At 42.1% G+C, this 19852-nt stretch overlaps 1 protein-coding gene across 7 annotated transcripts; it reads left to right on the plus strand.

The window, feature by feature from the left end:
• The first annotated feature begins 1182 nt into the window (after nucleotides 1-1182).
• LOC129831394 (heterogeneous nuclear ribonucleoprotein R-like) lies at nucleotides 1183-18552 on the plus strand. 7 transcript variants are annotated; one of them, XR_008755708.1, is made up of 14 exons: nucleotides 1183-1341; nucleotides 2109-2277; nucleotides 2406-2524; nucleotides 2678-2785; nucleotides 11413-11526; nucleotides 11730-11906; nucleotides 12803-12938; nucleotides 13045-13250; nucleotides 13344-13493; nucleotides 13595-13716; nucleotides 13813-14351; nucleotides 16972-17063; nucleotides 17357-17588; nucleotides 17717-18552. XR_008755708.1 is itself a non-coding variant. In XM_055894757.1 (13 exons), the coding sequence occupies exons 2-12, from the start codon at nucleotides 2112-2114 to the stop codon at nucleotides 15902-15904; spliced, it is 1869 nt and encodes a 622-aa protein (XP_055750732.1). In that variant the 5' UTR covers nucleotides 1183-1341; nucleotides 2109-2111; the 3' UTR covers nucleotides 15905-15947; nucleotides 16972-17062. The 7 variants fall into 7 exon arrangements, 4 of the variants coding, with proteins under 4 accessions (XP_055750732.1, XP_055750731.1, XP_055750729.1 ...); XR_008755709.1 differs by having other exon boundaries at nucleotides 17398-17588; XR_008755710.1 differs by lacking the exons at nucleotides 17357-17588; nucleotides 17717-18552 and adding an exon at nucleotides 15873-16051 and having other exon boundaries at nucleotides 16972-17042.
• Nucleotides 18553-19852: the final 1300 nt, after the last annotated feature.

Here is a 19852-nt window from a genome sequence, read left to right on the forward strand (position 1 = left end):
AGACAAATTCAGGTAGACCCCTCCCAAATAGTATCATCTCACAAGTGTCACAGGTGGATCTGAGTTCAGGTCTCCCACGGGGAAAAACAAACAAATCAAGGCGTCAGCATGCTTCAGTTGCTAGGCGAACCAAATTATTTTGCTCACATACTCCCTTAACCCCTAACCCTTAGCCAGCTAGCTAACATTAGCCAGCTAGCTAACATTAACCAGCTAGCTAATGACGGCCTACCCCGGCCAAACCTGGATGACGCTGGGCCAGTTGTGCACCGCCCTATGGGACTCCCAATCACGGGCGGATGTGATACAGCCTGGATATCATATGTGCCTCATATTTGTAACATTTGTAACATTTTGCAAATTCGTAATTTATTGTACATTTTGCTAATTTGCTATATTGTAAGTTACGTTTTGCAAATTGTAACATATTGTATGTTTTGCAAATTTGCTATATTGTAAGTTACGTTTTGCAAATTGTAACATATTGTATGTTTTGCAAATTCGTAACATATCATACGAAATGAGTGATGGACATCCACAAATGAATACATACCATACGAAACGTAACATATCATACTAAATGGAGTGTCTCTGATTTCTATACAGAATAATATGAAATGCTCGTAGGCAGTTGTAAGAGGTTGTATGTGAGTCACATTCAAAGCATTAATAAAGCACTAAAGTTGTTTTCTGATTGGGAGTTTTTTGTGATTACTTTAAATACCACTGTAGAATGTTAATCTTGAAATCAGGAACATTTATTATGACAGAGGAGTATTTGATTTCAGGTGTGCAATATTCTCAAAGCGTGAGCTGCACACATTTAGCCGTGACAGGCAGCCCAATCTCAAATCCGAACCAGTTCTAACAATGATAACAATAATCCCATCTCTTCCACATATCTGATTTCCATCGCCAAGACCTCGTACCAAAAACTGCACAGAATTTGTCACATTCCGTTCAGTACGTTCACACTTTAATTCAATCAAAGCATTGTGCAGTATCGAAATCCAAATATGTGCTTATTTTGAATGTATAGATACAGTCATTGATGTACAATAACCCTAGACATTCTGTCTGGAAATATGGGACTTTTATTGGTGAAAAGTAATGTCAATCCGCGATTAACCACTTCGATTGGTTAAGATTGTGAGGCCCTACGTAGTTAGGTGGGGGCGTACTCCTTCGTCGCCGAGTGGTGTGCGAGCGACTGGGCCGTCTCGAAAACTGTCTCGTGGGTAGACTCAAACATATGATTAATATTGACCATAGTGCATATCTATTTTGGGTCATTGTTGAGAAATACATTTAACGATACTGTTATATTTCTAGAAAAGATAGGTAAGCGTTTGCTAATTATTCATTTTTCATCTCTTTTGGCGGGTGGTTTGTTTGAATGCTGAAAGGTGTCCAGCATGCTAACAAGGCCTTAGCTAGCCCTGTTAGCTATTTTCTTGGCAAAGCGTATGAACCTTAACGTTATTTTAATTTACATTCTCGTATTTCTAACGCTAAACGTTTATTTTGCTGGGTGTAAATGTTCCAAATTGTGAATTCAGTCGAATTCGTCTTAACAATGTAGCTAACTAAATCTAGTTATGTACTGTAGCTAGCTGCAGTAATTGAGCTTGCTATTATTGGAAGGGGGCGGGACGGTGTTTAACCAAGAAATACACACCACCAACTAAGCTTGCTTCAACAAGAACATGTTTGCTAGCTAGCATAGTCATTGTTTTTGTTTACTGTCTGTTGGAGTTCACTAACTAGCTTGCTCCCGATATAACCTTACTGTTCACTTGTCCCCAGGTATTTCATATTTCAGACATCGTGGTTGTCTGCATTAAAATGAATGGTTCAGATTTTCTAGTGTAGTTATAGTATTTTAGCCAATCTGAACTAGCTATTTGATCTATTTACAATACTTGCAGAGGTTTAGCTAGATTACATGAAGTTACTATTGCTGTAGGAAAAAATGTGCACAATGTATTTTATAAAAGGGAGAGTTTATGTACCATACAAGTTGTTAGTCTTGATCTGTAAAGGGCACCTGAAGCAAATCTTCTTACTGAAATCTTGTTTTTGTCTTGTCTTTTCCCCTTTCTCTCAAGAGAATGGCTGCTGCCGCCGAGGTGAACGGTACTTCTTCCCTGGTGAGGGAGGAAGAGGAGCCTATGGAAGTCACTGCCGAAGGCGAGCACACAGAGAACTACCAGACACTCATCGACGCTGGACTGCCTCAGAAAGTGGCCGAGAGTCTCGACAACGTATTCTCAACTGGTGGGGAATCGGTCATACAATGGCTGAGTCTAATCTGTTTTCCGAAGAAGCATGATGATCTTGCTTGAGGTTCCATGAAGTGGAGAAAGGCCAGGTTGTAATGTTAGGAATCTGTTTTGTACCCTCAGGCTTGGTGGCGTATGCTGACCTGGATGAGAGGGCCATTGATGCTCTGCGGGAGTTCAATGAAGAGGGAGCGCTGTCTGTACTGTTGCAGTTCAAAGAAAGTGACCTGTCCCATGTGCAGGTGAGTCAAGGGGAGAGGAATGAAAGAGAATGAATACAAGTCAGTTTGGATGATGACGCATTAGTCTAAGACATTGACATGGAGGGGTCTATACATTTTCCTCTGCTCATAACACCAATACATGAATCATCTGTCCCGTGGTTTGCTTTCCAGAACAAAAGTGCTTTCCTTTGTGGAGTCATGAAGACGTACAGACAGAGGGAAAAGCAGGGAAGTAAAGTACAAGAATCCACCAAGGGTCCCGATGAGTCCAAGATCAAGGTAAAATGCAACGTTTAGAAAGTTGTTTCATTTGCTTAAATATAACCTGCTGTGTAACTCCTGTGCGTACACAAAGTTCTCCGTCACTGTGACGGATTTCCATCATTTGGATTCTGGAGAGATCATTTTTTAGATCAGTGTAGACCAGCTCCCCAGAGACTTTTTTTGCAGGTTTGGCGATGATATAGACCAACGGAAGCGTGTGTTTTGTGCTAAATAAATTCCCAAATGTATTATCAAAAAAAAATACGCTGTATGCACTGACCGGACATGCATGATTGTTGCTAACGCTGATGTTCAGATAAAGGGAATTTAATTGTTTATAATGCGCAGCTCTCAACTCAAACAGCGTTGTGTAGCCTAGTGTACTTATGCATTTTAGTAATTTAGCAGATGATATTATCCAGAGCGATTTGCATACATTAAAAAAAAAAAAAAAAAATGGTCCCCTGTGGGAATTGAACCCACAACCCTGGCTGCGCCATGCTTTACCACATGGGGCCACTGTAGCTGCTGGCAAAGTCATTCAAAGCCTATACTTATTGCTCAAGATGTAACTTTACAGGGCTGTTTCCCAAAAGCGTTGTAGCACTAACATCTTAATTCCATTGAACCCAAATGCACGAAAGATGATCTTAGTGCTACGATGCTTTTGTGAAACCCTGCCCTGTGCGACTATTTTTGCCATGTAATGTTAAAACAAAGTCGGACAACCCCATAGTAGAATAGTTGAACTATTTACCTAGTCGGCTTGTAGTTTTCTATTCGAAATAAATATGCTTGTCAATGCACAACAATTCTTAATGGCGCTGCCATTTACTGGTTGCTGAAATTCTAATACCGAATTTCAGTTTGACAAAACAAAGTATAGTGTAGAGAATCGTACCATCTAAACTGCTGTGAAATATACTTTACATAACAAAAAATGTAGTATTTTCAGCTGTTTGAAGCTGGTGTAAAAAAGTGAAAGACACAAATTAAACTTAAAGGAAAAATCCACCAAAAATCACTCATTACTTTAATTTACAGTGTTAAATAACACTGGAAACTATTTTTTTGTGAACAAATGTTTCATTTTGGCGTTTGTAATAAGGTTGGTAGCAACATGAAAAACTGTTGTGGAGATCTGTTGCAGCTCAAGTCGACAACAAAATCAGCAATGCTCTCTGGGCTGGCTAGGTAGGTAGCAAGCAAATGTAGCTACTCACAATACCATAGACAATATCAACATGTGAAGTAGCTAGTTAGCTGTAAAATCGCCTAAACAAACTACACTATCAATTTAGGAGTCTACAATCTCTCCATGTTCAACCTAGACAGATGTGCCTCACAGTGAAGTCTGACATTTACAACAGCAGATACTTTTGTATATATAGTGTATTTGGACACCCCTTCAAATTAGTGGGTTCCGCTATTTCAGCCACACCCGTTGCTGACAGGTTTATAAAATCAAGCACACAGCCATGCAATCTCCATAGACAAACACTGGCAGTAGAATGGCCTTACTAAAGAGCTCAGTGACTTACCGTGCCACTGTCATAGGATACCACCTTTCCAACAAGTCAGTTTTTCAAATTTCTGCCTTGCTAGAGCTTCCCCGGTCAACTGTATATGCTGAAGCATATAAAAAAATGCCTTCCCTCTTGCAACACTCAATAACGAGTTCCAAGCTGCGTCTGGAAGCAACGTCAGCACATTAACTGTTTGTATGGAGCTTCATGAAATGGGTTTCCATGGCCTAGCAGCCGCACACAAGCCTAAGATCACCATGTGCAATGGCAATTGTCGGCTGCAGTAGCGTAAAGTTCGCCGCCATTGGACGTTCTAGACGATTCTGTGCTTCCAAATTTGTGGCAACCGTTTGGGGAAAGCCCTTTCCTGTTTCAACATGACAATGCCCCAGAACACAAAGCGAGGTCCATACAGAAATGGTTTGCCGAGATCATTGTGGAAGAACTTGACTGTCCTGCACAAAGCTCTGACCTCAACCCCATCAAAAACCTTTTGGATGAATTGGATCGCCGGCTGAGAGCCAGACTATTCGCCCAACATCCGTGCCCGACCTTACTAATGCTCTTGTGGCTGAATGGAAGCAAGTCCCTGCAACAATGTTCCATTTTGTCTAGTGGAATGCCTTCCCAGAACAGTGAAGTCTGTTATAGCAGCAAAGGGTGGTGGGCAACTCCATATTAATACCCATGATTTTAGAATGAGATGTTCGGCGAGCAGGTGTCCATATACTTTTGATCAAGTAGGCTGTCCTTAGACATGGTCCTAGGGCTCAGGTCCTCCGGGAGAGAATTAGAGAGGGCGTACTTAAATTCACACATGACACCGGATAAGACAGGCAAAATACTCCAGATATAACAGACTGACCCTAGCCCCCCGACACACAAACTACTGCAGCATAAATACTAGAGGCTAAGACAGGAGGGGTTGGGAGACACTGACCCCGTCCGACGATACCCCCGGACAGGGCCTAACAGGCAGGATATAACCCCACCCACTTTGCCAAAGCACAGCCCCCACACCACTAGAGGGATATCTTCAACCACCAACTCACCATCCTGAGACAAGGCCAAGTATAGCCCACAAAGATCACAAACCCAAAGGGGGGAGCCAACCCGGACAGGAAGATCACGTCAGTGACTCAACCCACTCAAGTGACTCACCCCTCCTAGGGACGGCGTGGAAGAGCACCAGTAAGCCAGTGACTCAACCCCTGTAATAGGGTTAGAGGCAGAGAATCCCATTGGAGAGAGGGGAACCAGCCAGGCAGAGACAGCAAGGGTGGTTCATTGCGCCAGTGCCCTTCCATCACCTTCACACTCCTGGGCCAGACTACACTCAATCATAGGACCTACTGAAGAGATGAGTCTTCAATAAAGACTTAAAGGTTGAGACCGAGTCTGCGTCTCTCACATGGATAGGCAGACCATTCCATAAAAATGGAGCTCTATAGGAGAAAGCCCTGCATCCAGCTGTTTGCTTAGAAATTCTAGGGACAGTAAGGAGGCCTGCGTCTTGTGACCGTAGAGTACGTGGAGGTATGTACAGCAGGACCAAATCGGAAAGATGGGTAGGAGCAAGCCCATGTAACGCTTTGTATGTTAGCAGTAAAACCTTGAAATCAGCCCTTGCCATAACAGGAAGCAAGTGTAGAGAGGCTAGCACTGGAGTAATATGATCACATTTTTGGGTTCTAGTCAAGATTCTAGCAGCCGTGTTTAGCACTAACTGAAGTTTATTTAGTGCTTTAGCCAGAAAGTAGAGCATTGCAGTAGTCTAACCTATAAGTGACAAAAGCATGGATTGGACAAGGTTTCAGATTTTTGCAATGTTACGTAGATGGAAAAAAGCTGTCCTTGAAACAGTCTTGATGTGTTCGTCAAAAGAGAGATAAGGGTCCAGAGTAATGCCGAGGTCCTTTAGTTTTTTATTTGAGACGACTGTACAACCATCAAGATTAATTGTCAGATTCAACAGAAGATCTCTTTGTTTCTTGGTACCTAGAACAAGCATCTCTGTTTTGTCCGGGTTTAAAAGCAGAACATTTTATGTTTCCGAGTGACATCACCAAGAGGTAAAATATATAGTGGTCCTACAACGGAGCCTTGAGGAACACTGAAATTTACAGTTGATTTGTCAGAGGACAAACCATCCAGAGGCGAACTGATATCTTTCCGACAGATAAGATCTAAACCAGGTCAGAAGTCCGTGTAGACCAATTTTGGTTTTCAATCTCTCCAAAAGAATGTGGTGATCGATGGTATCAAAAGCAGCACTAAGGTCTAGGAGCACGAGGACTGATACAGAGCCTCGGTATGATGCCATTTAAAAGGTAATTTACCACCTTCACAAGTGCAGTCTCAGTGTTATGATGGGGTCTAAAACCAGACTGAAGCGTTTCGTATACATTGTTTGTCTTCAGGAAGGCAGTGAGTTGTTGGGCAACAACTTTTCTAAAATTTGAGAGGAATGGGAGATTTGATATAGGCTGATAGTTTTTTACAAATATTTTCGGGGTCACGGTCTGGCTTTTTCAAGAGAGGCTTTATTACTGCCACTTTTTAGTGAGTTTGGTACACATCAGGTGGATAGAGAGCCGTTTATTGTGTTCAACATAGGAGGCCAAGCACAGGAAGCGGCTCTTTCAGTAGTTTAGTTGGAATAAGGTCCAGTATGCAGCTTGAAGGTTTAGAGGCCATGATTATTTTCATCAGTCAACAAGCAAATACGAATACATTTATCTGCACAAAAGGACTTTATTACAGATTGAAATACTCCTCAGTTTCATCAGCTGTCCGAGTGGCTGGTCTCGGACAATCCCGGGGGTGAAGAAGCCGAACGTGGAGGTCCTGGGCTGTCGTGGTTACACGTTCATCTGACTAGTGAGGCTTGACCAGACTGGGTTATGAGTTGTGGCTAGCTTCACACGTGGAATTTGCGTTTTGCCTTCAAAATAAAAGTACCTCTTTGCAAGTGATGCAGAAGCTTACAATTGCTGGAATCATGCCATATTTAGACTAGATAATGTCAAACATGGTTGGAATGTGAAGCAATGAAATGGGGTATCAGTCCACTCGGTGACACCCACAGAGCACAACTTTGACGAGTTTATGCAAATATTAACATTGTAGCTCTTATCGTGTGACTGTGTGAAATCACATTCCCAGTCAGCCTATTTGGTGTAATGACATTCATATTGCACTGTACAGCTTTACCTAGGAATTGGGGATCAGTCTACTCAATACCCAATATATTTTTTCCCCAACGTTATCAGATTCCCTAACAGCCACGCAGTATTGTTTTTCCTCTGGAATAGTGTTCAATACACATAGGTTGACAAATGTGGTTCAATTCAGTTGTTTTAGAGTCCCGCAATAAGAGCTACGACACTAATGTTCTCTGGATGTCACTGAGTAGACCGATACCCCATGTCATTGATCCACAATTAGGTTTGCAAAGGTTTAGAAACTTTCCAGGAAAGTTTCCATGGGAAGTTAAGCCTGGGATTTTGGGGGATTTTGCTTAAATTCATCAAAGGTTAGCATTTAAAAGTGAACCTTTTTTGTGGGATACACAAGGCAATTCTAGGTCTTGTGGCATGTTTTAGTTAAACTATTCCCAATTCAGTGAAATTGCAACCCTCTGCATGCACAGTGCACTCTTCCATCACATGTACAGCTGATTCTAAAGATCTTACACACTATGAGATGCTATTGAGCCCACACTACTACACTGTCTGAGCCAAGGACTGCATGCTTTCTGGTAAGTTTTGATTACAATACTGGGTGGGGTGAATATATTTTATGACATGATTTTTTTGTTAACTAGTAAATAGTAGCATACAGCAAAGTGAGTTTAAATCATTTCTAACTTGTTAACAATTTCTGCTAGTTAGTTTTTGCTACCATGTGGGTTTTAGCTTGCTTGAGGCTGCTAAGTGTTTCCATACACGTTTCATTTAAAAACATTTATCTTACAAAGGAGTTTTGATCTAACTGCTGAACTATTTATCTGTACATTGTATTGTTTAAAAAAATATATTTACCGGAAAATGCCACGGGCACTATCTGATTTGTGGAGACATTTCACTGCAACTAATGTAGAAGGAAAAGCTGTGTACATTTGCAAATACTGTGCCAAATCATATGTGAAGAATGAAAAAAGATGCAGAATCATCTGGCCAAGTGCATAAAGTTCCCTCGGCGCTCACAACAAGCAACCTCTGACAAAAGTCTCTGCTTCTATTCGAGGTGACAATGATGAATCGGACACCTTATCAATAGCAACAGTTTCTGGTCCTCCTGGAGATGCAATGGATCATATTGCCTTTTGTTTTTCAGTGAAATCATCCCATGTGAAGAGTCAACTCATTTAATTCAAGTTCAATTCGTAACTAAAAATGTTTTTATTTCTATTGGAAGGATTTAATCATTTGCAATTGTCTACTTAAAAGGTTTCTGTCTCCATATGATATGGTAAAAAATCTACATTTTAAATGCTATTAATATTAATTCCCATATATTCCCACGGAAAGTTTCCACCTCTGAGTATTCCCCAAAATGTGCAACCCTATCCACAATACATAGGTAGGGCTGAACAGTGAGATAAGTATGCCCCCAATGCAATTCTAAGGTATAATACATCCAGTGTGATTTCAACAGAATTTTGTCAAATTAACAAATGATTAACTTTTTGTTTTTAACATTCCAACCTCGTTTAGCATGATATATTCCAATTGTGGCATAATTCTACAATTTTTATTCAATTTCATCACTGTCAATGACATACTCCTATTTTGAATGCTAACCGCAAAGTCCACTATTGTGGCTAATCCTTATTGTGGCTAGCTTCACATAGATGTGTCCGGTCACCATTAATCAAATAAGAACCGTCTTATAAATTAGGGTTATTTTAGATGACACCTAGCTAAATAGTTATAATTTGTTTCAGTAACTATCGTTTTGCTATGTTTTTGGGGAAGAACATTGTTTGCATCCTTGAGCTAGCTAGCTTTTTTTATGACCAGCACTGTAGGTGCGCGAAACAACTTTACCAGCATCATAGCATATGCATCGATAAATCATTGTGACATGAAGTACAAGTGATAGTGTAATGTGTAACTACGTAAAAAATTATGAACACGTTCAATTATTATGTGACATGCAGTCATATTCAGGTCCTGATTGGTCAACAAGCTTATTTGACACGTCAAATAGTATTATTTGACACGCAAAGACCCAAATGGATTCCATAGTATGAGAAATCCTGGTTGAGAATGAAACGATTGAACAATGAAAACACAGCAAGTAAGTGAAAGAAATAGGTTTTGATTATGTTTTACTGGTACTGGGGACATACGTAAATGCCAACAATAACTTTTTGGCGTGTGTAACCTTTATTTAATTAGGCAGGTCAGTTAAAAACAATTTTTATTTACAACTATTTAACTACTAGAATGCTTAAGGCTGCTAAAATTTAAAGTATTGGTATTGCTTATTTTGGCAAGGAAATTATCGAATATTGGTATCGGCCAAAAATGTCATTGCAGCCTGCAGATAGAAAATATCATGATTTAAAAATATATATAAATATATATATACCCTCTAAATCAAATTGGCTATGTATGGCCTGTATCCAAGGGTCTAGGAAACATTGTATCAACTTGGTCCGTTCTGAAGCTCGTGCTAGCAAACTTGCAACGTTGTGTAAAATAGTCTGGTCCCTCAGTTTCCAGCGCCAGTGAGCTCTGGACAGACACAGCTGTAGGCTATTTGCGCGAGGCATAAGAAGTAATCAGGTAGGCCTATTTTTGACATCTCCACGGAATCAGAGCATGACTTTTTTTATTTACGCTGAGTGGTTATTAAAGTTTTTAGGAACTATTGTCATTCTCAATGGATATAAAAACAGACTTCTTACTTGCTGTTGTCAGGTGAAGAGAATTACTTTGAGAAGCTCCACAGTGGTGGTGAGTTAAGACAATCAGAAATACTTTCAGATCTGCACATTTATAGCCCTACATTTGCAAGCATGCCAGGTAGCCTGCATAATCAGGTGCGCATCCTTACTCAACATTCGCAGGAGCGTTACAAATAAAAGACAATAATAAATTGACAACTTGTAAATGGAATGGAATAAACTTATTCCACACCGACAATGAGAAGTGTAAAAGACTAATAATATATTGAATGCATTAATATAAATGACCGTAACCTAACAAATGTTGTAGGTTATAAATTAAATGAATTAACGGTAAATGTACTGCTTGTGATGCTGGTGTGTGGTCCCGTGTGGCTCAGTTGGTAGAGCATGGCGCTTGCAACGCCAGGGTTGTGGGTTCATTTCCCACGGGGAGACCAGGATGAATATGTATGAACTTTCCAATTTGTAAGTCGCTCTGGATAAGAGCGTCTGCTAAATGACTTAAATGTAAATGTGTGCAGTCCCCCCAATGGATTGGTCTACTGAGACAGGAGTGACTCAGACCAGCGTCTCCTGTGCCATATTTTATTTATTTGCGACTGCTCGACTAAAATGATCTTAGTCGCCCAACCGCCTGTCGACTAAATGGAGTCAACCCTACCAACTATCAATCACTTAAGTCATGTGTTTTCAGGTAGAGCTACCTCGCGATGCAACTACTTCGTCCCTCTCAATCACGCATTCTCTCTTCTCGGTCTCCGGACAAGTAGGCGTGCAGTGGATTATGGTCATTGTAGGTAGTTTAGCACAGACAAGTGGTAATTATGTTGAATATTGGCCTGTTGGAAACTCCCTACTACATATCACAGTTAGGGCTACATCTGATTTATCTCAAGAAAAACTGAGGTGGGAAAATGCGCATTGAGCAAAAGAAATGGAATTCAAATAAGTGAACTGACATCAGTCAATTAGTTAAATGGAAAATATCGCTAGCTGTAGATGGACTAATTCTCCCATAGGAGGTGCTGCCAAACCTATTGGGTTTTTAATACATTTTTTATTTTGGATATAACGTTGAAGATTTGATGACAAGGTTTGTCTTATGTTGAAAATTGGATACCATGATGACAATCCTGTGGTTGAAATTTCGTCCTCGTGTTGTGTATTGGTTATGCTGATGTCTACATGTTCCCCAGGCTCTGTTGGAGCGGACAGGATACACCTTGGACGTCACCACGGGACAGAGGAAATATGGAGGGCCCCCACCAGAGGAAGTGTTCCAGGGAGCACAGCCTGGGATTGGAACTGAGGTAAAGTTGCCCGAGATGTACCATTATAAAATTGTGGCAAAGCCTTTGACTGATAAGAGATGCGTTTGTAAGACTTTGGCCCCAAGAATGGCAACAGACTTTTATAGCAGCACTACAGCAGTCTTCCCCTGCTGAAGTATCATGAGCTGCTCTGATTACATTGTGGAACCCTCACTGATCTAGGCTCTGTTTTCTGCCTTCAGGTGTTTGTGGGAAAGATACCCAGAGATCTGTATGAAGACGAGCTGGTGCCACTGTTTGAGAAGGCGGGAACAATCTGGGACCTGAGGCTAATGATGGACCCCCTGTCGGGTCAGAACCGGGGATACGCCTTCATCACCTTCTGCGGCAAGGATGCAGCAGCTGAGGCGGTGAAACTTGTAAGTCCCTGCAGTCAGTCAAGTCTTACTTCCCCTTCTAAGAACCAAGTGGCTTGTTTCCCAAATGCAGATGAAGCATAGTCCTTGACTAAAAATCACTTTCAATAGAGAATCTCCATTGAGTGTGCTTTTTTTTTTTTGTCTAGGGCAGTGGTTACCAACCTTTTCTGAGTCCAGATCACTTTCTGAGTCAAAATGCAAACTGAGATCTACACTTCAGATTTTTTTTTTTTATGACTTAGAAAACGTAAGCCTATGCAACGTTACATTAACCAATTAAACAGTTCTTCCGCAATTATATTTGTGCAGTAGGCTATAGGCCCAATACATTATCACTGCATATTGACTATGCTTGAATTGCCCTGCCAATGTTTTTCTTCTCAGACCATTTTATAATTATATTTGAAAAAATGACATATGATCACACTGCTAATAGATCATTTGTTGTGTTACTTTTTTTGCCTCTCACCTGACTCGTGTCCCTCTGCTCTCCCTCCCTCTGCTGAGAAAAGGGGAGTCTTTCAGCTGATGGCAACTCAAGTCACACTGCACTATTTCTGTCTCATGCACCAATTCATGTTATTACTCCGATGACCAGAGTGTAATATTCCTCTATTAAAATTGACAAGCTGCTAATAATAACAATGAAACACTTTGCTATACTCATTAATTGCAGCTGCAGAGCTGGTTGCAGCGTGAGTGGAAGTAGGGAGAAGGCACATTTTATGGCTTATAAAAGTTTTGAACAACGTGTTGACGGCTTAAGAGCTGTCATTTTTATTGTGAGGAACTGCAGTTCCTCAAGGACAAAACAGAATAATAAAGCGGATAGAACTGCAGTTCCTCGCAATAAAATGACAGATCTTAAGCCATCTTTCCTCGATTCTTGTTTTCAGTGTGATAACTATGAAATCCGGTCTGGGAAATACCTTGGAGTGTGCATATCTGTAGCAAACAACCGCCTGTTTGTTGGATCAATCCCAAAGAACAAGACCAGAGAGAGCATATTGGAGGACTTTGGCAAAGTCACAGGTCAGTGAAAGTGCAGACACCCCAATTTGGTTTACATTTGTTTTATGTTCTGTGGGTTGTCATTGGTCAGATCAGTCATGTGACGCCAGTCTCCTTCTTCCTCCAGAGGGGCTTCAGGAAGTGATCCTCTACCACCAGCCGGACGACAAGAAGAAGAACCGTGGCTTCTGTTTCCTGGAGTATGAGGACCACAAATCTGCAGCCCAGGCCCGCCGCCGCCTTATGAGCGGCAAGGTGAAGGTGTGGGGGAACCCGGTCACTGTGGAGTGGGCTGACCCGGTCGCTGAGCCCGACCCGGATATCATGGCGAAGGTAAGTCATGTCTTGCTCTCTCATTTTACAATGACCTCTCTCTGCATAAACTGAGATTAATATGGAGTTGAACTTTAATGTTTGTGTCATCAGGTGAAAGTCCTGTTTGTCAGGAAGCTAGCCACCCCGGTCACAGAGGAGCTACTGGAGAAGACCTTCTCTGCGTTTGGAAAGCTGGAGCGGGTGAAGAAGCTCAAAGACTACGCCTTTGTTCACTTTGAGGACAGGGACGCAGCTGTGAAGGTGGGGTACCCTTAGTAAAAACATAGTCCTTATTTTCTCAGTTAAAAAAATAAAAATGTTTTACCTTCGTATGTGTGATACAAATTTTCTGCTCTCCTCAGGCAATGGCAGAAATGAATGGGAAGGAGCTGGGGGGAGAGGAGATTGAGATAGTCCTGGCCAAGCCCCCTGACAAGAAAAGGAAAGAGAGGCAGGCTCAGCGCCAGACCACCAGAAACCCAGGGTGAGGTCACAGCGAGACTGTGCCTGACTAATATCTGAGTAGATCTCCTGTCTTGGGATTACGTTGAACATTATGTGTTATTCTTGTATTCTGCAGGTATGATGACTATTACTACTACCCACCGCCACGCATGCCTCCACCAGGTAGAGGCAGGGGCCGTGGTAGCAGAGGGGGCGGTGGCTACGCCGCCTACCCCCCAGACTACTACAGCTACGAGGACTACTACGATGACTACTACGGCTACGACTACCACGACTACCGCGGGGGTTACGAGGACCCGTACTACGGTTACGACGATGTGTACAGCATGAGGGGCCGTGGCAGCCGCCCCAGCAGGGGAGGGCCACCCAGGACCCGCGGAGCACAACCCCCACGGGGCCGAGGGGGCTATGCCCAGAGAGGGCCACCCATCGGCGGGCCCAGGGGTGGCAGAGGGGGCCGTGGGGGACCATTCCAACCACAGAGGGGCCGAGGTACCCGAGGAGCCAGGGGGAACCGCGGGGGCAATGTGGGCGGGAAGAGGAAGGCGGATGTCTTCAACCAGCCTGACTCCAAGCGCCGGCAGATCAACCAGCAGAACTGGGGGTCCCAGCCCATCGCCCAGCAGCCCCTGCAGCAAGGGGCCGACTATTCCGGTAACTATGGTTACAGTAATGACACCCTGGAGTTTTCACAGGATTCTTATGGGCAGCAGTGGAAGTAGACGCATCAAAAAAGGTATTTGGCAAAATAAAAACAAAAAGTACAGGGGGAGAAAACATAAGGAGATTGGCGCAATTTTTTTGATTGACTTTTTATTCTTCATCCCTCACGGAGAAAAAAAAATTCACTGAGAGAAAAAAATGGACAGACACCCCCAGAATTGGCACATGATTGGCTGGAATTGCATTTTGGCCTGAAGATGTGAATGTAACCGTTTTGCTGAATCATTTCTTACTCTTACGGTTACATGGGACAAATGTCTTAAAACACACATCACTTTTACCTTCCAACATTTTGTTTGTTTATTTTAAAGCCAACAATGAGCATTTTAAATGTGGACATTCATTTTCAAAAGTCTGAGGACATTAAAATCATGATCTTGCCTTGCAGGAAAGTTTGTGTCCAAGCCCCTCCATCCCCTACCTGTATTCCCCTTATTTCTGGTTTCTAATAGTGGCATAGTGACTTGCTTGTAAATAATTGCTTATGGCTAGAGCTTCATATTCATTTTTTGCCGTGATGGAGAAAAGAATCCACAGGAAGTAGAAAAATTGAACGTTTTGTAATGTTAAGTGTATGTCAAGCATTTCTAGAGGTAGATCAATTGTGTTTTTTAAAACTGATATTATTATATAACTTCCTATGTTTTCTTTGAACTTGCCCATTAGTTTGGTTTGGCTTACCTTAAAAGCCATTGCAGTTTGTTCTGATGTTTGTATTTATAACTTTTACGTTTGTTCCGTTTCAATAAAACTCAGTTGAGCATTATTCAATTGTCAGATACCTTCAAATTCAATGGTGTCATTCAGTATTTGAGTCTACTCCTAAACCTACCTCAAATTTCACATTTGGAACGAGATTTTGTCGGCTTTTTGCTCAAAGAATAAATAAAGATTCCAAATGAAATTGTCAAATACCGAAAGACTGGATGACAGAGAGCATAAATGATGTTTGAATGACTGAATAAAAAAGGATTTATAACCCTTTATTTTCCAGGATATGCCACCCTCTTATGATCTGGTAAAGGTTCCAAAGGTATACAAATAAAATGAACACAAGAGTTGTACATTTTGTACAACGATGCAGATATTTCTACCTCGCAATCATTTACATTGGACTCTACAGGAAGACCAGAACAACTGAGAATTCAAATACATTCCCCTTCCCTGAAGGCACTGGATCAGTTGCAACTCACCTCCACTCAAACATCATGAGGCCCAATTATTCAGTCATTTCTTATTACAGACTGGGAACCTCCAAAGGATAAAAATGATTCACAAATGATCAAAGTAATGTCTGTGCTGCTGCTGTATGTTTTGTCTTTTGCTGCTGTAGCAATGACCCTTCAAGCCCTGCTGTTGTTCCATAGAGAAATGCTTAGAGCAAATGCCTTTGGTTTCATTTATATTATTATTTGTGTTTTATCTTTTGTCCTTTTATTCCAACTTACCCAGGTGGTGAAGCGAGAGCGGCATCGCTTGAGTGAGGAAAGAACTCACCCTGAACGGTGTTCCTTACAAAAGGCCCGGGTGAGCTAGTTGAGTACTGTCTCTCCTCACCTACAACTGCTGCTAAAATCAAAGGGGGGGACTTCCAGCCACAGTCATGTTATTGTTGTTACTAATATACTACCGTGAGTGACGTAGGCCTACATTTCAATTGATTCTTTTTGTCAGTGTCAACCACATCAATCCTTGCATCCTCAAACTAGGGTAATGAAGCTTCTAAATAATTGCATTGTTATTGTAAGTATAGATAGAAGACAAATGACTTTCTCCAGATTTGAAGTTATCATCCCCCTTACTTGGGATGTAGCCTAGTCATCGTGATTGACCAAGAAGTGGTAGGTCACAGTAGTATTAAAGCCAGTTGTCCACATTTACTCAGAAGCAGATTAGTTTGTTAATCTACGGAAGGAAATGGACAAAAGCAGACAGTCCAACTCGAGGCTTTTCTATAAAGGAGATCGGCCTAAACCCCCAACGCCTGTCACTTGGACAATTCCCTATATGGTGCGCTACTTTCAAACTACCGCTAGGGCCCTGGTCAAACGCGGTGCACTACATGGGGAATAGGGTGCAATTTGGGACACACTTAGCTACACCCTGTTGTGATAATCGCTTCAGCTGTCACATTCTTTAATCTCTAGAGGCAGCTTTCTTAACGAAAGCAAGGGGGTCTAGAATTCCTTTTATTTTCTCTAACCAAGCATATTTGTTTTATTGGGCAATTCTAAACTGACATTGGCTTTCTGTATGATGGATACCTGTTACTACTGTGGTAATTGATAACTACACTGATCCCAATGCCTTTGAAGAGTACAATTTAGCCAACTGCTGGGCAAGCGACAGAACAAAAGACAGTGCCTGGAAATTGGTCTTTACATTTTAAATCCACAGGAGGGCAGTGTCTATTTGTTTTACTGACGTGCCTTATATAATGCACCAGCAAATTTTATCCATGTTGTACACAATGTAGCTTTGTATTAATGTCTGATTTTAAAGGATGCTATTTAATAAGAGTAGTTGTGTTTTATGTTGCTTCTGTCACCAGACTGTAGGGGAGCTTCCCTCAAGCTAGCCCTCACCCTGCCCTTCCTGTGGACCAGTTAGGTTGGGCTCATTTGAGATGGAGTGGATTTATGGGTAAGGTCTTGTTCCTTTTCTATTTTGTTCTGTATTATACATCTATCATTTGAAATTGGAGCCCTTCATTTATATTACAGTGTAAGAGGTACATCCATTGAAGATGCTCTGAGATGTGATGTCATAATTGTTATTCACTGACGTTTGCATAGAATATTCCAATAGGATTCCATTGATAACCTAGCATTCTGATTTTGTTTTCAAGACTCTATTGAGTTGTTGCCAAACGTATGCTATGTTTCACAGGAATGTCTGATATTTGATATGGCTTTCTCTATGTGGCCCTTTTCCAGCCCTCCTAAGGAGACCTCTGTTATTTTCTCCAAACTCCCAGCCTGGGCCACAGTGGGCATCGACATCTCCCCTGACGAACTCCTGGCATATTTCCGAGCCCAGGCTGATGAAAAAACTCCAAGGCTACTCTACTACATTGATCTCCTGTCCCCATACCTCTCACCTCTGCTGCTAGTCTTTGTCATAGCTGCTGCTGGCTACCATGCTTACAGAAAAATACGGAAATGGAAGGTAAAAAATAATATTTTCTAAAATATAAAACCTTTAATTTTTATAAATATTTTTTGGGTATTGACACTGTTTAATCTGTGGATTTCTTCTGGTCATTAATGTTTTGATGTGTCCACATCCCTATCCAGGAGTGGTCGGAGGCAGATGCCCTGTCTAAGCAGCTACATCAAGGCCTGGAACTTAAGGAGAGCCTGGCAGCAAGGGTGAGGGAGGCCAGTCAGTGCCTGGAGGCCCTGCAGGAGGCCAAGCGAGCTGTCCGGGGCAGAAGGGGCAGGCACTGTCGCCGCTGTGGCTCCTCCACCAGATACCATGAAGACAGCCTGCTGGACACCAGCAAGAGACAATAAAATATGAGGGGAAAGTTGGACTGTGTGTGTCCCATTTTTCATTAACTGAAATAAAAGATCCCATTTTCCATATGCACAAAAAGCTTATTTCTCACAAATGTTGTGCACAAATGTGTTTACATCCCTGTTAGTGATGATTTCTCCTTTGCCAAGGTAATCCATCTGACCGGTGTGGCATAAAGAAGCTGATTAAATGGCATGATTATTATACAGGAGCACCTTGTGCTGGGGTGTGTAATTGGCATGCTGACTGCAGGAAAGTCCACCAGAGCTGTTGCCAGAGAATGTGATGTTCACTTCTCTACCATAAGCCACCTCCAATGTTGTCTTAGAGAATTTGTCAGTACGTCCATCTGGCCTCACAACCACAGACCATGTGTAACCATGCTAGCCCAGGACCTCCACATCTGGCTTATTCACCTGCGTAATTGTCTGAGACCAGCCACCCGTACAAGTGATGAAACTTGAGTATTTCTGTCTGTAATAAATCCCTTTAGTGGGAGGAAAAGGTATTCTGATTAGCTCGGCCTGGCTCCCTGCTCACATCAGTCATGTAAAATCCATACATTGAACAATGAATTTATACTGAACAATATAAATGCAACAATTTCAACGAATTTGCCCTAATCTATGGATTTCTTGTGACTGGGCAGGGGCGCAGCCATGGGTGTAGGCCCAGTCAATCAGAAAAAGTTTTTCCCCACAAAAGGGCTTTTTACAGGGCCTCCCGAGTGGAGGGGCGGTCTAAGGCACTGCAGCGCTTGAGGTGTCACTACAGACCCAGGTTCGTTCACAGGCTGTCACAACAGGGAGTCTCAGAGCGGCACACAATTGGCCCAGCTCATACTGCTTAGGGGAGGGTTTGGCCGGGGGGGTAGGCCGTCATTGTAAATAAGAATTTGTTCTTAAGTAATTTGCCTTGAGGACAGCTTGGCACACTCTTAGGATTCTCTCAACCAGCTTTGTGAGGTAGTCTCCTGGAATGCATTTCAATTAACAGGTGGGCCTTGTTAATTTGTGGAATTTCTTAATGCGTTTGAGCCAATCAGTTGTGACAAGGTAGGGTTGGTATACAGAAGATGGCCCTATTTGGTAAAAGACCAAGTCCATATTATAGCAAGAACAGCTCAAATAAGCAAAGTTTCTTCAAGTGCAGTCGCAAAAACCATCAAGCCCTATGATGAATCTTGCTCTCATGAGGACCGACACAGGAAAGGAAGACCCAGAGTTACCTCTGCTGCAGAGAATATGTTCATTAGAGTTACCAGCCTCAGAAATCGGCAATTAACTAAGATTGCAGCCCAAATAAAGTCTTCACAGAGTTCAAGTAGCACACATCTCAACATCAACTGTTCAGAGGAGACTGCATGAATCAGGCCTTCATGGTCGAATTGCTGCAAAGAAACCACTACTAAAGGACGCCAATAATAAGAAGACACTTGCTTGGGCCAAGAAACACGACCACATTAGACCAGTTGAAATCTGTCCTTTGGTTTAATGGGTCCAAATTTTAGATTTTTGGTTCCAACCACCGTGTCTTTGTGAGACGCAGAGTAGGTGAACAGATGATCTCCGCATGTGTGGTTCCAATCAATCAATTTTATTTTATATAGCCCTTCGTACATCAGCTAATATCTCGAAGTGCTGTACAGAAACCCAGCCTAAAACCCCAAACAGCTAGTAATGCAGGTGTAGAAGCATGGAGGAGGAGGTGCTTTGCTGGTGACACTGTTGGTGATTTATTTAGAATTCAAGGTAAACTTTACCAGCATGGCTACTACAGCATTCTGCAGTGATACGCCATCCCATCTGGTTTGCGCTTAGTGGGACTATCATTTGTTTTTCAACAGAACAATGACCCCAAACACACCTCTAGGCTGTGTAAGGGCTATTTGACCAAGAAGGAGAGTGATGCAT

This window comes from Salvelinus fontinalis, chromosome 32 (genome assembly GCF_029448725.1).
Source record: "Salvelinus fontinalis isolate EN_2023a chromosome 32, ASM2944872v1, whole genome shotgun sequence".
In the NCBI taxonomy this organism is placed as follows: domain Eukaryota; kingdom Metazoa; phylum Chordata; class Actinopteri; order Salmoniformes; family Salmonidae; genus Salvelinus; species Salvelinus fontinalis.

What these genes read in the sequence shown, in the direction of transcription:
- LOC129831394 (XM_055894754.1), top strand. Translation starts at nt 2,112, where the DNA reads ATGGCTGCTGCCGCCGAGGTGAACGGTACTTCTTCCCTGGTGAGGGAG. An exon ending in GTGACCTGTCCCATGTGCAG is followed by an intron (nt 2,525 to 2,677) that starts GTGAGTCAAGGG and finishes TTTGCTTTCCAG; the next exon opens with AACAAAAGTGCTTTCCTTTG. An exon ending in GGACTTTGGCAAAGTCACAG is followed by an intron (nt 12,939 to 13,044) that starts GTCAGTGAAAGT and finishes TTCTTCCTCCAG; the next exon opens with AGGGGCTTCAGGAAGTGATC.